The 19,332-nt window shown below is 38.1% G+C and overlaps 2 protein-coding genes across 3 annotated transcripts in view; both read left to right on the top strand.

Moving 5' to 3' along the window:
* The first annotated feature begins 8,686 nt into the window (after positions 1 to 8,686).
* Positions 8,687 to 9,569, top strand: LOC128251703 (male-specific protein scotti). The gene has a single exon (XM_052978812.1). It carries the CDS (start codon positions 8,863 to 8,865, stop codon positions 9,337 to 9,339), a length of 477 nt encoding a protein of 158 aa, XP_052834772.1. The 5' UTR covers positions 8,687 to 8,862; the 3' UTR covers positions 9,340 to 9,569.
* An 8,898-nt stretch (positions 9,570 to 18,467) lies between these two features.
* The window catches only part of LOC128260798 (homeobox protein abdominal-B), a 47,291-nt gene continuing 46,426 nt past the window's right edge, over positions 18,468 to 19,332 (top strand). The window contains exon 1 of one of the 2 annotated variants that reach the window (XM_052994076.1): positions 18,468 to 18,809. The gene's annotated coding sequence lies outside the window, so the exon portion shown is untranslated. Of the gene's footprint in view, positions 18,894 to 19,332 lie in introns of both variants that reach the window. The other variant, XM_052994068.1, reaches the window with a different exon arrangement.

Below are 19,332 nucleotides of genomic sequence, written 5' to 3'. Positions count from 1 at the left end.
TGCAAAGTGACATCCTCCCAATTGATTTTTAGCATAAAACCGATTTCGCAGTCGATAAATAATTGTTAGCAATTTCCCTGTAATTTTGCATTTAAATATTATTCGCTGACAACTCAAACATAGTGAAATTCCCGAGAACTGAACTTCAGGCAATGCCAACTAAAGCAAAATGCTTTCGACCAGCAATATCTTTTGGCTTAATTAATTAAAAATTATATTTGCATTCATTTTCGCCTTTATTCTTGACATGCAATCACCACCAGGGCAAAAAGAAATACAAAAATTCTTGACGTTTTCCACGAACATCGCTTGCGACAGAGAAAAAACAACAGAGGCAGCGGCAATTAAATCGCGAAATCGCGAGGCACTTGGTACTTGCTCGCTTGATTCCCAGACCTGCTCAGCAAATGTTTGTTTCGCTTGCTAATTTCGCCCTAAAAGTGTTTGGAGTCCCGTCTCGAGTGTCCGCATATGGCAGCGAATCCCTTCCTGAATGCCATATGCCAAATGCCAAGAACTGAGAACGGAGAACGGAGAACTGAGAACTGTGAACTGCCGGCTAATCAGCGGCACGTCAAACGCCTACGCAAGAATGCGCCCGCGGAAAAAAAGCGAAATGCTAAATGCGAATTGCGAATTGCGAAACTGGATACGGGAGAGGACTTGGGATGCGGCAAAAGACGATGACAGGGCAGGCAATCCAGGCCACCAGTGGAGGCAATTGACAATTGTCTTGGGCGGCTGCTAGGTTCCAAAGGGGCAAAAAGTTGGCGTTGCGACAAATCTCTATACCCGGTACTGCTGGATTTCATGGGCATATTAGTGATATGTGCTAGGCTGCCTAATATTTAAATTTCAGTTTCTAAGTTTCTTTTTATATAAATACACAATTTAATTTTTTGTTATGCAAGAAGAAGTTCCATTACTCAAGGCCTCGAACCAGTTTTATTGTGAAGAAAAAGGACAAATGCAGATTAAATAAAATCTAAGAGTCAAAGTCTGAAAATTTTTGCAAACGTTTAACAGCTTTTTAGTTTTATGCGTTACATTTATTTAAGTCGCTCTATACTTTTAGAGGTTAAATTTGTAATTTTTTGTAACAAAAATCTTGAAAGACCATATTTTTTTTCAAAAAACGTATGGCGAGAATTTTTTCACAAAGAATACTGCAGAGAAAGCAAAAAAATTTTGTGAGCCAAGTAAGAGGTAACTACCATTCGTTTTAGTTATCCGCATTCAAGTTACTCAATCTTCCTTTTTATACATTGCCTAGTGCCTTTCCCCTCGACGGCATCTTCGGCACCTCCCTGGCCAACGTGTTGTTTGTCGTTGCCGGTTTTGCGTGCGCACTTTTAATTGCAATTGAATTTTAATTACTGCGTTGTCAGCAAAGAATGTTGCAGCCAGTCGTTTAAGTGCCGACAGGCAGTGCGAAAAGAGACAATGAGGCGGGAGCAACAGGAGCAGCAGCAGCAGCAGCAGCAACATCGCAACCCGGCGGCAACAGCAACATCCAGGGCCACGGCAGCAACATGAGCTCGAAGGAGGAGGATACCAGCTGCTCCAGCTGCTCCTGATGGTCCAGCTTCTCTTATTGCCGCTTCTTTGACTTATTTACAGCTTTGTCGTCGGGAGGCAGCAATTAAATGAACGACAGCCGACGGCAGTTGACGTTTTAAAAAGTCGCGTTTGGCCTCGCCGTTGCGTTCTCGTTTCTCATTAATCAGCAGCAATATAAATGTGATGATCCGATAACGTTTATCGACTGCTGATGACTCTATTTACTGCCCCCAGCCATGGGCATGGATAGCCAGCCTAATGAGCCCCATCCGCAATTAGGAATGTCTGGCCTTTTGATTGAGTCTTGAATCGCGACTGATGGCGCTCTTGTCTGGCGCTCAGACAATTTAGCCAAGATTCAAGATGCTTTGGGTAAATTCATCAAACGCCTTATAATTGATTTAAGATTTATCAACGGGTTAATGGGCAGTTAAAGATTGGGAGTAATCGATACCATCTGCTGCTGAGAGCTTTCGTTTGTTAAGATGATCATTAAACCTCATAGGAATGCCTATCGTTTGTTTTTACTCAAATCTGAAATACAAAATTATTATCAAGTGAATTTTTTGGGTAAGATTAAAATAAAGGAAAGTCAAAAACCTGAATATTTCGTTTTTCCGTTCGTGAATACGCTAGAATATAAGAAATTGCATTTGAAAACAGCTCAATTATTACCATATTATTTGCTTGTTAAATCCATTGATTACAAATGGCTAGAAGCCAGTTTTAAAAGTTTAATTTGTTAATATTTTAATAATTTTTTCATAGCCAAATGAAGTTCATTAAAAATCACTAACCTAGCAACCTAAATTATTTTAAGGCCTAAGACATGTTATATAACTTGATGTCAATTACCTGTCGTGCGTAATAGTTCATTTATTATTTATTTTATATTTATTTTAAAAAATATATAATGGTTTATTACGTTATTCAAAACAATACTATTTATAAAATGGCTGCTTTTAGATTTGTGTGAGAAGAAATGTCTATAGACCGTCCCCTTTTGGTACTTCTTAGTCAGGTGCACAAAAATGGGACCACTTACCTACACAGAGCCCGAAAATGAGCGGCTGACTGCGGGTGACATTTTCCCTGGGGCGGCCAACTCCACCAATCAACGGCGAAAATAACAAAATGTCAAACAGAACGCATGCAACAATTTATTTAAATACCTCAACCTCATCAAATTTAAGTTAACACACCCCAAGCATCAGCATCAAGCATTACGACAGACGACGGGGCCAGAGCGAAATGAAAATGAAAATGAAAATTCAATTTTCCACCTAAACGCAGACACCGCATCAATTTTGAAAATGCTTTTGCCCGGCAATGAAAACGATTTGTTGTGTTTGACGAAGAGCCAGCTGCGAGTGGTGGCCAAAAGGGGAAAAAGGGAGCGGAAGCCCCAGGGAAAAATCGGGGGGAAAAGCGTCAAAGGAACCCAAGTGGAGCCCAGACAGAGAGCAGCACTCAAACGGCAGCCAAGAAGTCAACACAGAACGACGTCGTCGTTTCGGATGTCGATGCTAAAGAGATGCAGGCGGTCCGAAACTGCACTAGGAAATTTAAGGGGGAAACACACAAACACTGAAATCAAAAACCAAACCTTAAAATAAGGTTGATAATAATAGTGTTAATGCAAACAAATTAATAGTTTTCTAAGAAGATTGATTTTTAAGATATAAAGAGGTGATAGAATGTAAAATAATTATAAACCGTGACTTAAAAGACACGTAAAAGGGTATTTGGTTGAAAAAAATAATCACAATTTAAATATTATTTTTCGAGTATTATTTTATCGCTCTCAAAATAATTATTAATGCGAAAAAAAATTGCTCCAAAAGAAATGATACTATTTCGCTCAAAGTCTGATAAGTTTTTTTGAGCAGCATTCTTGAAAGATATTGTTTGTAAGCTTATTAAGTTGATCAAGACAAACCAAACAAACAAAATTTGAATTATTAAAAAATATAGAATTAAATTTTAAATACTTTTTTTCGCTAAAATAACATTTTTTTAATTTTTTTTTACTCTTGAGTTAATTATCTTTAATGGAAGGAATTTATAAATATTGTTCCTATCAATTTTGCTTATGAATAAATAAAATGTTATAGACTGTAACTAATATCTTTGATGCTAGCATCCTTGAAGTAATAAATAATAGCATATTGAATCAAATGGTCAACTAAAATGTATAGAACCCAGGCAAAAGAACTAGCATGATAATAGCATTTTAAGCGTAGTTAACCCAATGATAAATAAAACAATCATTTGTATCATTGTAAAATTATTCGAATGAATCTCGGTTTATGTTTTTTGGAACGTGTAGCAATTTCTCCTCGCCTTTTGGGCTGCTGTCAACGAGGAACCCTGCGACATGGATGTGTGTGTGGAGTGGTTTCCCGGCTCGAGCGGCAGACAATTAAAATAGCTTTGTGGTGTGCGTGCGTCAATTGCTGGGGCGCCCACACATACACTCGCCGCGGTATCTTGTATCTTATGGATAATCTCTGCGTGTTGATTTATGCAACAATTTCCAGTGTTTTGATCGATCGTTCCCATTTCCACTCCCTTCAACCCTTTAACCCTATCACACACGCCCTCAAAAGACCCGAGCATACCGACTATATTGAAAACATTTAATTAGCCTTTATTGACCATTAAGATTCCAATCGTGGCTGGAACAGTAGCAGCCACAGCATGGAATACACCCACCACCGCTTTCTACAACACTTATTTATACACTTTTAGCTTTATTACTTTTCCACAAAAACATTTTATGGCCGGCCAGCAGCATCGAAATATTTATGATATTTACAACAAAAGAGCAAAAAGTGAGCGAACGAGAAATTTTTGACTAAAATCGAAATAAAAACATACAAATTAATTAAAGTCAATAAAGTAAATTAAATGTGGCCAGGGTCGGACCCCTTTTAATGGGGCAACTGGTGCGCCCTACGCATTGACAGTCGTTCCAAGCTCCCAGTTCCCAATTCACATTTCCAAGTTGTTTATGGCCAAAAGACCCGGCTGGCTCCTCTTCTGAGTGATCATCATCATCATCGCGGCTGGCTGGCATGCACTTCGCTGCCAATTTAATGGCGTTTTTACAACTTGAAAGATTCGTGCCCGACACGCCGTTTTGAGCGATGATGGTTTTTCGGGGACCCGGCCCACCCGCCGCCGCTCCCTCGCTAAACGCACACCAAATGCAGCGCAGCGAATGTCATTAGAACATAAAAATGATATTAATTGCATGCGAGAGTGCAGTCCAGGGAACGGAATACTCGAATGGGAACGAAGATGAGGATGATGATGGTTGTGGCAATAACACATGGCACATGGCATGCAATAGAAACGTCAGCATTATGATGATGGAATAGTTAGAAGTGGGGGGGCGATACACTTATGTACCTATGAATACATAGACCAAAATTAAATAATACAATGCCCGTAATCGGCAACATAAAATGTAAATATGTATTAGTCAAAGGTTTACTTAACTTGGAAATAAAGTCGCAAAGAATACTCAGCAATCTATCTCTTGTTATGGAATGGGATTTTGTGTAATTATATTATTATTCTCTTCACATTTCTCCATAAGTTTTAAAATAATGTCTTCTTGTTAGAATATTAAAAAAAAAAAGGCAGAAAGCAAGCAATTTTGATTAAAAAATAGAAATCATACATTTATTTCCAGTGACGCAGTTGAGTTGACAGACGGAAGAGCGCGGAAGTGCCCAGGGAGCCGGAGCGATCCACTTTGATGGAGACGGCTGCCAGAGCGATCGCATAGCGCTGATAAATAATAAAAATTAAAAATAAATTAACACCTAGTAAAGATGTAGCGGACTGGGGACTGGTTTCTCTGCCACTTTGTCCCTGCTCCGGCGTTACTTGGGACCTGGTTTCGAATGCTGCCGGTCCGCAGACAGCTTAAAAATAGCGCAAAAGTAATTAAAAACGAAAATATAAAAGCAAAAGACAAACGCACATACGCACACACGCACACCCATCTCACCCGTCCGCTCAGTGTTGAAAAAAAAAAAAATAAAAATAAGAATTATGCTCGCCTGTATTGAATTTAACAAGCGCAACGTCGATGCAGGCAGAGATCAAAGGAGACTGGGGCTCCATGGGACATACTAGTATGCATGATGATGGTATGCACATTTATGCCTGAAAGTGTTGCCCGGCCCGATAACGATGATGCTAATGCAGTTGACATTTTATGTGGCCATAGAATGCCGGGCATGGCCGATAATTAAATGCAATAATAATTCAATTTAATTAGCTGGCAGCTGGCTGCACGTCGACGAAATACCCCAAGGGGAGTGCTTAAATATTGATGGATTGATTAGCATAATATTTGGTTTATGATTTCACATTGTTTGGGGATTTAGTTTACGGCGGCAGCATCAGCTAATTGAAACAACTTAAAAGAGGTCATTAGTTATCCAACATCTGTCAAGGGTGTTGATTATGCACAGAGCGGCTGTGTGAAAATGCAAACTGAAGGATTGGTATTTACGTGAGAGAACCTGTAATTGACTTTTACATTTTGTATGTTTATTTATATAGTCTGCATCAATATTGTACTGTATGCGTAGTTTTTTCCAAATGCTATTTGGCATTTATTTCTATAACTCGTGTCTCTTTTGTGATTGTAATTATTTAACCAACTCAATATACTAAAAATTATGTATACATATAAATGATTTATTGAAAAAACATTTAAATGTATGTACAAATGTAATTTAAATACTTTATTTAAAAAATGTAAACGTCATAATACTCCCAACGAATATCATAATAATTATGATGCTTTTAACAGATTTTTAAACTAACAGATTATTGTAAGCAAACAAATCAAAGTGAAAGGGTAAGTTATATTTGGCCAAAGTCAATCTATTTTGATTGCTAACAATTCCGATTTAATGTAATCTTTTGAGAAGCTATACAAAACGTACCGAGAAATAGCGATATATTTTCTTGCCCAGGAGCTTTTCCAGACACAATGCTAGTGCTGGAGATATTTCATTGAATCAATTAACGCTGGACATGGCACAATAATTACTGTCTGCAGCACACTTGCGGACATAACCCAGCACCCAAAACAACCACCCACTCGCGCACACACACACACACACACACACACACACTCAAACACACAAGCAAGGTCGCCCGAAGCGACGATGCAGCAGGGACATGTTCATTTCTTCATTGATAACTGGATAGGAAGCTCATCCTGGCCTCGTTGCTTAACCAACTGTAACAGTCCAACTGAGCGACAGAGAGGCAAGAGCTTAAGAGAAAGAGACAGGGACAGATAGCCCGAGAGAGAGAAGGCACGAACTGACGCAAACAGAAGCCGAAGGATGCAACTCACACATTGAGGAGTTATAATAAGAAAAATATTTAATTCATATTAAAGTTTGCTAATAATATATATTTTTTTTTAAATAAAAAACTATATTTTTGTTTGTCGAACATTTGAATATAGATATTTTTTTAGCCATATTTTTAAACGAAAAATATTAAAACCTTGGTAAATCACATTTTCAGCCCGTTAAAGATACTTTTTGGTATCCTTTTTTAAAAAATAAAAATATTATTCGAAAAAAGTGTTCTTTATAATTATGATATTTTTATCATACAATCAGGGATTTGTAGTTTTTTTATATTCATCAAAAATAATGTTTACATAAAATAACTCATAATTTTTATAATATCTCCTAACAATAAATTAAAATTGCTTCAAAATTCATTAACAAACCCGCTTTTTTGCCGTGTAGCAGTAAAACAAAAATTTGCTCGTATTAAAGCAAAATAATGAAGTGAAAATGGCAACAATGTGATTACAAAGCCATAATAAATTGTCCCACAAGCGAGGGGACAGACCGAGAAGGAGAGTGGGACAGAGATGGCGACAGGGAGAGAGAGAGACCGCGAGCATCTGCGTCGGCGCGCTTCGAAATGTTGCTGGCATTCCTAGCAACAAACACGAGGCCAGGGGCTAACTTGTTGGATGCAGCTGCCCGACTTCATAATTTCCTACAGCGGGTAAGAAAAAACTTTTCGCTCCCGCACCGATTTGTCTGGCAAACAATTTCCGAAATGCGATTGCTTAAACGCAATTCGAAAAGTTATTAATTGAGCAGCCGTAATGAACTCATTTACAGTTCGTAATGTGCTCCCATTACGGGCACACAAACAGCTGCCGGATTCTGATTTCAATTCCGGAGCACTTGATGGCAACATTACGTCGAGTTAAATTGCTTGTAATGACGACGATGGGGCGCCGGGGGGGCTGAGGGGTTAAATAGGGCTAAATGTGTCCAATCACTCGAGGGCGTTGGGGGTGTGGACTCTATTCGGAACAGGCAAGCAAATGTCAGACAACGTTTCTCCATTTGCCGCTGGACGTCTGGGAGCCAGACGTTCGATATGGATATGACTACATCCTAATGGATACACACGATTCTATCTCATCGCCCCTTCAGGAGGCGCAAAACTTTGGCCCAAATGGGATTTGGTAAATGCCAAATTATACTTTGATACATAGGCATAACATTTTCATTAAATTAAGTTGGCTTCTGGAAAATATGTTTGCACTGATACTTTTAAGACTGCTTACCGAAAGTGCCTTTAACCACTTAAACAAATTTCAAAGAAATAGAAAGTCCTTTTATACATTTGTTAAATTTTCGTACTTTCGGCTTTATTTATAAAAATATGTCTACTAATGCACAGCTATCTATAGATTGTAGTAAATATTAATTTCATAACAAAATTTCTATCTGAAATTAAACAAAATTGTGTTTTTATATTTTAATCATGGGAAACCAGCCATGAATTGTTTTATTTCCAGTTTATGTCACAGATGTCTTACAATTGTTATACTCCAAAAATAATTCAAATAGCCAGTAAGAGTTATAATCTCCATTTTTATTATAAACAACTAATATCATTTTTGGAATTTAGTTTTAGCTTGATTATGTTTGTGCACAACCTCTTCAATAAAACAAATAATTAAATAAATATAATTTTTTAAGTAAAAGCTAAAGTTTTTAATGTAAGCTTTTTTCACCAAAATATTTTCAAATCAAGTAGCCATTTTGATTTCGGCCTAGCCAGGCTTGGAGTTTTACTTTAGTTGTATCCAAACTAAAACACTTCTAGTTCTGTCCAACCCAATCGAATCTACAAAAACACAACATCGTATTGAAAAGCAGAAATTCACGAAAAACTGCCGTATTTATCTTGTTAAAGTTTTGTTACATTTGGTGGCTGTTCTTTCTAATGATGGACGCAGCACTTGAACTTGAGGGCGGAATTCTGGATCTCGATGATGGAATGCAGATCGATCGAATTGGCGATGCGACGGCAGGAGATGCAGACGGTGATTCGGATTCGCTGGACGATGCAGAACAGCAGCACCAGTTCCGGCGGGACAATCGGCAGATGGACATGCTCCTGGATACTCCTCACGAGCCGCCAGTGGCCGCCTTTCCCGTCAGAGGAGGTCGTCCCGTGGCGGCGGATGGACCACCACGTTGGCGGAAGATGCGCAGTTTCTACACCAACGCTAAGCCATCACCTTTGCTTCGAACTCAGCAGCCAGAAATGTGCCTTCTAATGGCCAATGTTACGCGGGCCATGAGGGAAGTTCAGGAGGATCAGCGGGGCGAGTATTTTGCCAACTATTTGGTCGAGAACATGACCAGTCAGAACTATCCCAATGGTGAGGGCCTGCCACAACGTTGGGGTCAGTTCTGATTGATCATGCTTTGCCCAGACGCCGAACTTCAGAAGATCGAGCTAATTCATTAGGATCCCACTTCGTCCAATTTCGTCCAATCTGGTCCAATAACCCACAACTACTCTTCAAATACTTATTCAATACACCAGGATTGTCCCTTCTCCTCGACTCCACCCAAATAAGGATACCTGTGGCTTGGCAATGTTCACGTTTCAATTGCGTTTAATAAACATCACTGTTCAGCAAATTTCCTTTTTCGTATTTGGTCTTTAACTTATAATTTTTTATATTTAGTATTCTAAATTTTCTTTCAAAAATTTAATTTACGAAAATTTAATTTTGTCTCAAAATGTTTTACAACATATTGTAATGAAAAACAAAGCATATTAATAAAAACCAAAAAAAAAAACATTTTATCATGTGTTGATTCATTCAAAATAAAAATGGCTTAAGGAAAAAAACCGTTGCAGAAGATACAATACGCTATATTGTATATTGTAAAACATTTATACAATGGAATAAAAAGATATTAATCACTATAAAACTAGCTTTAAAAACTGGCGCCCCGAATAGTACCCAAATCAAAAATCTTGTGGTCAAATTAAACTTCACTTACAGGTATCATATTAATAAAGCATTTACTGTTCAAATAGAGAGAATCATTTTTGCAGCACGTACACACAAATCAAAGTTTTTGATTTTGATTTGCCTGCCGGTCGAAGCCAATAGCCAGAAGGCTACCGAAAAATTCATGAAATTGACAATTAATAAACTTCAAATTGGAAGCCGCACATACGTACGCCAGGCTTTGTGAAAAACAAAAGGATTTATAGGGCCCAGCAACAACACACATATGGACTACGGCCACTGACAATGGCCACAATGAACAGTGGATGTGGATGTGGATGCCGGAGACAAAGCCGAATGCGGACAACTGCCCAAAGTGTAGCAAATAAATACAAAATGCAAAAGATAATTGCAATCAAAGCCACAAAATGTAGCCAAAAGGCTTATAAATTCTGGGCGGCGGACGGAAAGCCGCAGGGATGGGGCACTCTGGATGGCAAGGTAAACGCATTTAATTTCCTAAATGTGCTTCACATACCACAGGCGGCACAACGATACACACTTGCATTTATATACAAATACGCTGCAGTCAGTTGCAGTGTTGCAGTTGCAATTGCATTTGCAACATCACCCCCCGGCAACACCCCTCCCAACAAGAGCAACAAACAGAAGCAGTTGGAGCGACGGCAATTTACGGCCATTATTGCAACAGACAGGCCAGCTTTATTATGTGCCACGCCCGCAACAAAAGCACTGAAAACAACAATTTACTTATTAATAGAAGACTTTAATTTAGATAACATATTACTAGTTGACAAAGAGAAAATAATAGAAAACATTTCTTATATTTAATTCATGCCAAATGTAATTTCATATCATTTCATATCATTGCAAATTTCAATTATTCATTCTAAAAATTATTTTTAATTGTAATTTTGAAAAAATTGTATAACAGAATTTAACAGAATTTTTTTTTTTTTTAGATAAGATTGAAAATTAATTTCTTTGGTACTTTTAAAACATGGTAGCTCTTCGTGTCGTTAAATATTTGATTTACTAACATACTGGCTTAAGGCCGAAATAGCAGATTTGTAATTTTCTTTGCAGTGCATGAACTCATCACCATTCCGCACCCTTTTTCAAGCCGCCCCTGACTGGAAAAGTGGGTGGGTGAGGATGGTGTTTCCTTCTGCCATAACTTTTTGTGGCTGCTTTTAGGCTGAGCTATTGCATTTGCTTTTTGGCTTGCTCTGTGATTGCTGTTGCAAATGGCCACATGCAACAATGTTTTTGGCTGCTCCTGCCACCGCGCGCCTCCCAATTGAGTTGCATTGAATTGAATTGATTTTCGGTTAGCATTGTCCGCCTAATTGTTGCATTTACATTGGCAGGATTGGCCATTTAAAAGCATTATGCATAGAAATCAAATAAAACGAAAGTCGAATATAAAAGGAGTAATCCTAAAAAGGGGGAACGTTTAAAACGTAATTATGAGTTTTTGCAAGGGTTTGATTAATTTACGAAATGCTGCATCAAGCTGACAATCGAGTGTTATGGAGTTTTCCGTTTGGATTCCATTGTTTGACATACGATTCGGAACTCTTCCAAGCAAATTTTGTGGGGGTAAATGGACAGGGGACCTGTGTTATTGGGGTTGCTGCCTGGTTTTCCTGTACTTCACCCGCCGGCAATGAAACGCACGAAATGTGATTGATGCTCATCCGCTATCGCAGAGCTCCATTGTTGCGCGATGTCTTTGATCTATGACCACCCTCAACCACCTGGGCATTGTTGAGTAATTGATTTTACCTCACATGACTCCATTCCAACCATCAAACCACCCAACATCTCCATCACCCCCAAAATTGTCAAGTTAATTTGGGTTCATCTACTTGCCGACATGAATTTAATGTCGCGTCAGTTTCTTGTAACTTCTCCCTAATTATATACACACTTAAGTTCGCATTAATTATTGTCACTGAGTTCTCGTTAAATTCTCCCAAAACTGAAACGCTCGGGATTTTGCCCGCTCAGCAAAGTTACACACAAACAATTACAAAAACGCGGCAGAGCGGCAAAACTAAAACGACTTAAGACAAAATCTTGAAATACTCTATTTCTTAGCATTTATCAATTTTTCTATAGTTATTTATTTTTCTGCAACCGTTTTTGAAAAAGATCATTTCAACTTCAGTTCTAGAAACAATTTTATTAGGTGTTAATTAAAACAAGTAACCCTAAATAGGCCAAGTGTCACTAAGTCATTGGCTATTTTTTTGTTAAATACATTTAAAATGGATAAATATTTTAATTGAAATTTTTGTGTAAAAAACTTGTTCTTAATAAATAAGTAAAACCTGACGCTACTCTTTATGAATTCATATTGATTTTAAAATTTAAGTCAGCCTAAATAAAATTAAATACAAATTATCAATATAAATTATTACCAATTTATCTTTTCCTTTTCTTTTCTTTTCTTTCCTTTCATATTATTTTCATTTATTAATATTCTAACGCTACAAATGCAGTCTTATAGTTAGTGTGCAAGTCACAAAGATTCAAGAAAAACTAAAAATAATACCAACTGTAGCACCCATTTCATTTATGTGTTATTGTTTTTAAGTAATTCCCATTTGGAGCTGCCTAGAGTATCTAAGCTTCACTATTGAGTTAATCGCTTTACATATTTTGTTTTTATTCTGTTGTATTTATGGGGAAACGTGTGCAGAAAGTTTTCCACTTACAAACAATTCACAAGTAAAATACCTTGACTTTTGCTGCTGCTGCTGCTGCTGTTGCTGCTGCCCATGGAACATGGTGGGGGTTTTTGCGGAGGAAGCTGATGTCTGTGACTGCCATTACCAAGGCTCTTATGCCGCCAGCAACATAAACAGCAGCAACAACAACAGCAACAGCAGCAACATCCGCCCGAACGAATGGCAAACTGAGCATCAGTTAGAGATACTTTTCAACGTAAATAGCGTGGGTGGGCTGCAGACGGTCCGGGTTCCTTGTTCTCCTTCGAAAGCCCCCCTCCCACAAAGCCCCCTGCAATCCAAGCTTGCTGTCTAAATACGAACATGCGATTTGTACGTCTAGTTGCTAGTTGGCAACAGCAACTTATACTGGGCCCATGGCAACATCTGCTCAGCCAACTGAGTTTATGCAAAATAATAATGTTCACCTGCAGTTCTCCCCTGGGATATATTTGCAATGAAACGTTAAGCACGGGGATAAGCAGGTATTCTTCGATGGTCGCAAAGAATGCGGCTAATGAAATTACTCGACTGGCTTCTTGTTTCAGTGTAATAACCTAATTCCATGGTACTATATTATTCATTTCACTGCATCTAACCGACAGGAATTTGATGGAATTTCCTGTAAACAGGCAGGCAGCTTGCAGAAGAAGGACGGACAGGCCACTTATACCGAATAGACACACACAGTGAATACACTGGGAGAAGGGGGACACAAGTCGTCGGAGTGGCAGACTGAAAGACTGAAAGTCTGACGGACGGACACATAAACAGGCTTATGAGCAGCTCGTAAGGGAACGTCTATTGGTTGGTTGTCCCTGGTCTTCTGTTGCTGCTGCTGCTGTTGCTGTTGCTGCTGCTGCTGCTCTTTATTGTTGCTTTTCTGCCGGTTAAACAAACAGACCAAACGCCACCACAGACAATCAGAAAGGCATTCAGCCAAGAGAATGCCAAGCACCAGCAACAAAGAATAGCAAAAACACAGGGACAAACAATTTTTTTTTGCAACTTCTTAATTTTTGTACAGGTTTCAATAAATATGCACAATCCTATCTTAGAATTCTATTGCCATGACAAAATCGAGGTACTATGAACAGTTTTAATGGCATATATATTTTAAACCTTATAATTGGAACAAAGGTCCAGACAAGGATTTATTTTATTTTAAAATTATGTGATAGCATCTTGAAAACTGATAAATGGGATTGACCTTCAAATTCAAAACTTTTAAGGTATTCAAAATTGCTTAGACTCATTCGGTCGAGCAACACAATTTTTGTTATACATTAATATTGTTCTGTGTGTTTTATCACATTCAATTTAAATAAGTTTAGTAACTATTTTTATTTCCCCTTATTAATATAATCAATCAATTTCAATAAATCATACTTGCGGAAGTGAACCTTAGGCAGTCATTTCCATATGAACTAATCCAAAAGAACAAGATTATTGACTTCTGGATTAAGTCAAATTAAAATATATTAATACCTAATTAAAGTGATTACCTCCAGTTCACTTTCGACAATGTTTACGGAACGCGAATATAATTTAATTGAATATTTAAAAACATTTGTGATGCCATTAGTAGCACAGCAGTTTATAATTCAAGAGTATCGCTTAGAGCTTAGTACGAGCCAAAAGCCAGGATAATATGGCTTCAAAACTGTGCTGAAGACAATTCTCTGGGTGATTCATTTGGCATTTTGCGATCTTAATTGATGGCAATTTGTGATTCGTTCTCGCCGCCCGTCTCCCGTCTCCGTCTCCCTCACTCCCGCTGTCTGCGAAAGAGACAGCGGACCATTAACACATTTTAATCTGCCGCTGGGCGAATGGCTTTTGTGTGGTCGGTTGGATGGATGGCCAGGGCGTGGGGGTCTGGGAATCTGATTCTGAATCTCAATCGGAAGCTCCTCCGGCACCGAAAGCTGGCGCTCAGTTGCTCTTAATCATCAGCATAAGCAATAATGGGAAACAATTGCCATCTGCCGACTGGCAGACCCCAGTTTTGGTTTTTGCTTTTGCATTTGCTGTTGGCTGTTTGTGTTGCTTTTGCTTTTGCTGCCACTGAAATTGCTGAGCTGAGGCACAAACTTTTATTGCATTGCCATGTCAACAGTCGGAGCAATTGCAATCTGTGTGTGAGTGTGTGTGTGTGGCTGTGCCTCCATTGCACTTAAAATGCGAATCCGAGTCCGAAACTGTGACGCAAAATGAAGCTACTTGTGTGCCAGTGGCAGCAGGAATGGCTACAGATACAGATGCAAACTGCGGTGCTGCTGCTGCAGCATGCCACATTCAATTAGTGCAACAACATATCCTGCCAGCAGTTGATGTTGCTCTCTTGCACGGCAGCAGCACAGTCCGCAGTCCGGAGTCAGTGCTACACTTAATTTTATTCATTTGACAGTCCCATGCAGCACAGCCAACGACTCCTCCCCCTCCCCCTTCCCCTCCTCCTCCATGGGGCACATTCGAATCGCTGCCACACGTTCACCAGCAATTAAGGTCATTGAAGGCAGCAGCAGCAACAGCAGCAGCAACAGAAGCAACAGCAACAACAGCAACGGGAGAAACGCCAGCAACAGCAGCAACAAAGGAAATACTTTTTAATTATGACATTTTATTGAGTGAACATTTATGCAAAAATGACAAGACCTTTATTTTGTCGCCATTGATGGTTTGAGAGCCTTTTAATGAGCGGGTTAACAGGGTTGAACGAGTCCATTGTTGGAAGCATTTTGCATTCAATTGCGAAATACGGACAAAGTTTGCCAACTAAGGGTTGGCAAAGCCGGGACTTGAGTAGAAAAATGTGCTCAAGTCCGTTTGACCCTTGCAGGTTTTTCATTTATGAGTCAGTCTACAGTAATCGATTGTTATGATGACTGTTTTTTATAACATTTAACCGAATACAAAAAGAAACCCTTAACTTGTTCCTAAAAATATAAGCTAACTAGCCTTATTATATTCGGGTTCACTATTTAGGTAATACACTATATATTACTATATATAAGATTATATTATAAACAACCTGACCTCGAGTTTAGCAGAAAAAAAACGTAAAATTCGAAATCATTAATATTTATTTTATTAATTCATATATAAATAGATTTGTGTTATTTTTTCCGATGTTTTTGTTCATAAATAGTTTCAAATACCAAAATAATAAATATTGTGCTTTTATAATTTTGGCTATATTTCGTAGGTATTTATCTAAAAAAGTAAAAATTTAACTCTAAACTAAATTTTACATTAGCGTTTTCCCTTTTCGAATATTTGTGTTTTCGATTACTGCCAAGTAAACTCCAAAAGGCCAAAGTCGAACGACTTTCGTACGGGTACAATGTTTTTCCGATAAATGTTCACTACCTTGAACATTTGCTGTACCTCAAAAGTCTGCTCTTCCATCAACTCCAATTACGTCTAATAGGAATTCCACCCATCATCCTGCAATCAAATTTACACCCTTGCTCCAGAAGTGGAATTTAATTTGGCAAATACATTTAGCCAGCGCATGAGCCTTCATGCATTTTTCACACACTTTAAATGTCGCAAAGCGCATAAAAATTCCATAAATACGCTAATGAAACACATGGTCGAGGACACACACACCCAGCAGCAAAAAAGAAAAATAAAATAATAAAAGGGAAGAGCTTGGCAGGAAAAGCAAGCAAGAGTTAAAAGCGAACAGACCACCCAGGCAGCCAAAAGAGGGGATACATTTTCCCATGCCCGCCACCACTCGTCACGGCAAATGCATTTTCATTTCATTTCCATTTATTTCAATCTCTTTGCCCATCGGTTCTTTTTTCTTTATTTCGGTACATATACATTTATGAGCAAATACAAAAACGGATGCAATTTTTGCTGGGCGCCTGTGACTTTACAATAACTGAAATTACAGTGTAACGATAACCAAAATAACACTGTAACGATAACTGTATCTGTATCTTCATCCGTATCTGCATTCGTATCTGCCGCCGAGCCTGTCGGGCATATTTGGCTTTTATGCAACCATTTAGCAAACACATCATAAAAATTCAATTCAATTCTGTGTTTACGTCGACTCCAGATGATATTGCTTTTTAATTGCGGACACGAGCGGAAATTGCTTTCACAAACAGCCAAACACATTTACGTCGGAGGCACCAAAAGCCAACCAACACATTCGCATCCAAATGGATACAAACGGGGAGCGAGGGTCGATTGACATTTCGGTTTTGGTCTGGGGAATAGGAAAATAGGGAAGGCCGAGGAAAACTAGCTGCGGAAGTGCGTTGATTGCAGGCCGCCTGGGAGGAGAAAAACTCCTCGTGCCATTTGCCTGACCTCAAAAACTTTGACCTTTTTCGCTGCAGTTTATTCTTGGGTTTTTGCTTCGTTTTTAATTGCACCACATGCGCCATGCAATTTATAATTGGAATCAACTCCAGCGCACCACCACCCACTTATACACTTGAAAGAAAATATTGTATTCATATAAAACCAGGATACTGATTTGATATTGTAAAAATAAAGTATACTTCATATTCATAAACGTTTCAATTTATTATAGGGTGAAAATAAAAATATAATTCTGATACTTTTAATTTTATTTTTTGTTCACTGACAAATAAAGCTAATTTGTCCTTAAAAAACTATTAAACATCATATATTGTGTTCTGGCAATAACAAATATTTTCCATTTTATATTTTCGTATTGTATAATTTTTAATTCTAGCCGTGATTTTTTTCAGTGCATATAAGCGAGCAGGCGCGCTCTCATTTAATATGAAAGTCACAGAATGTGAGCTAATTGAAAACACTTGCAATATTTATGAGCCGAGCAACATGTTGCCAAGCCACTTGCCAGTGAGAGAGAGATAGATAGAATGAGAGAAGGAGAAGCAGAGCTAAAAACATGTTGCCAAGCCAATAAAACAACAAAATGATTTTATTATAATGGATTTATAACGCAGGCCAAGAGCAAACAGGCTATTAGACAGAGATACAAGACTGGGTTTCCCCCATGGTGAGCAAAGGAGATAGCAGGAGAGACGGTCGGGGATACCGTGAGAGAAAGAGAAGGATGCACTTTTGAATTGAGACACGGACGTGGCAGTCCAGTCCATTAAACGCAATGTTGTTGTCATCATTTAATGCTTTTGTTGCCTATTTGCCTTATGCGACTTGACAGCTCTCCAATCCGCTCCTCTGCACTCTCTTTTCTCTCAGTGCACAGAAAAAAAAGACTGGAGGTTTTTTCATATTCCATAGCTTCAAGTTCACATTCCACCGCTAGCCACTTAACTTTAACTTTTTTTTATCCCAATAATTTATAAATAAATGTAATTTTAACTATAATTTATGCCTCAAAACGAATTTAAAAAATAAATGATAAGAATTAGCGGTAGTAACAAAAAATTAAACTCACCAAAATAAAGGTCAAACATGGTACATAATTTTGATGTTTAAGAAAAAATAGTAATATGTAAATTTTACCTAAGGAGGAGATACCTAATGATAAATTATATTTAAAAAAAAAACACATCTTTATCAACTGACACTATAATCACACCAATATTTCTCTCTGTGTATGTGCGAGTGAGTTAAATGAGAACAATTTCAGCTTTGCGTGTGCGCATTTGCAGCTATGTTGCTGCCGTGTCTGCAGCATAAAGGGGCTCCCACGGCGTCTCCTTAAGTGGAGATATTTATAATAAGTTTATTTGCTTGTACCTTTTGTTTGCCTCCTGCCACCACTCTTGGCACTGCAGCAACGTAAAAGCAGCAACAGCAGCAGCAACAGCAGCAGCAACAGCAGCAGCAGCAGCAACATGCAACATGTTGCTCTTGTGAGCGTCGATGTTGCCCAGCTTGTTTGCGCTGTTGGGCCACATTTACAATCACATTCGCAGTTGTAAATTGACGTTTTGCGTTAACGACTGGAGCGTCTTGGTCGGCGGTTTCCCAAATCCCATCAGCAACATCCCATCATCAGTAAACGCGCGTGTTTCGTGAACTCGTCGGTCAAAGTATGGCAATCTTTGTGTGTTAGCAATTCGAAGGCATCATCATCATTATTACCATCATCAGCAGCAGCATCCGCAACCCATGCAACGCACAATTTGTTTTGCATGCAGCCTCAACATGACTTCATCAATGCAGAGAAAAAACACAATGTATATTTATATATTCTTAGGATTTCTTGGAATTTATTTAAAAATGTTAATGAAATGAACTAAAATATTAATTAATATTTACTGGTAAATATTTAAATAATTAAATAAGTTTTAATAATTCGCAATGGGAAATACTTTGACCTTAACTCAAGAAACTAAATAATAATCAAACTGAAAATATTATAAGCCAAGATCATCAAATGTCATTTCCAATGCTCAAGTTAAGTCAGAAGTTAAAAACTGATGATAGAGTTTGGCTATCGCGGTCGTTTGGTTTTTTTTATAATGTTGGCTTAGGTTGAGACATTAAATTTAAAAGTTCCCAGAAAAGCCCCAAAATTCAGAAGAAAAACAATAATTTTAACAATAATTTTTAACCGTTATCATTTATTTAATTCGATGGCTACAACATATTGTTAATATTTCCCTGAAACTTGTGCAATTAACTTAATAATTATTGACAATTTAAGTTAAAATAAAAATGGCACACATTATTCACTGTATAGCCGTGTTTATTCGAAGT

Source organism: Drosophila gunungcola, chromosome 3R (genome assembly GCF_025200985.1).
Source record: "Drosophila gunungcola strain Sukarami chromosome 3R, Dgunungcola_SK_2, whole genome shotgun sequence".
NCBI classification, from domain to species: domain Eukaryota; kingdom Metazoa; phylum Arthropoda; class Insecta; order Diptera; family Drosophilidae; genus Drosophila; species Drosophila gunungcola.
Note: the sequence above shows the minus strand (reverse complement) of the source record. Positions and strands in the feature narration are given on the sequence as shown.

Coding starts and splice junctions, on each gene's coding strand:
- LOC128251703 (XM_052978812.1), top strand. CDS start 8,863: ATGATGGACGCAGCACTTGAACTTGAGGGCGGAATTCTGGATCTCGAT.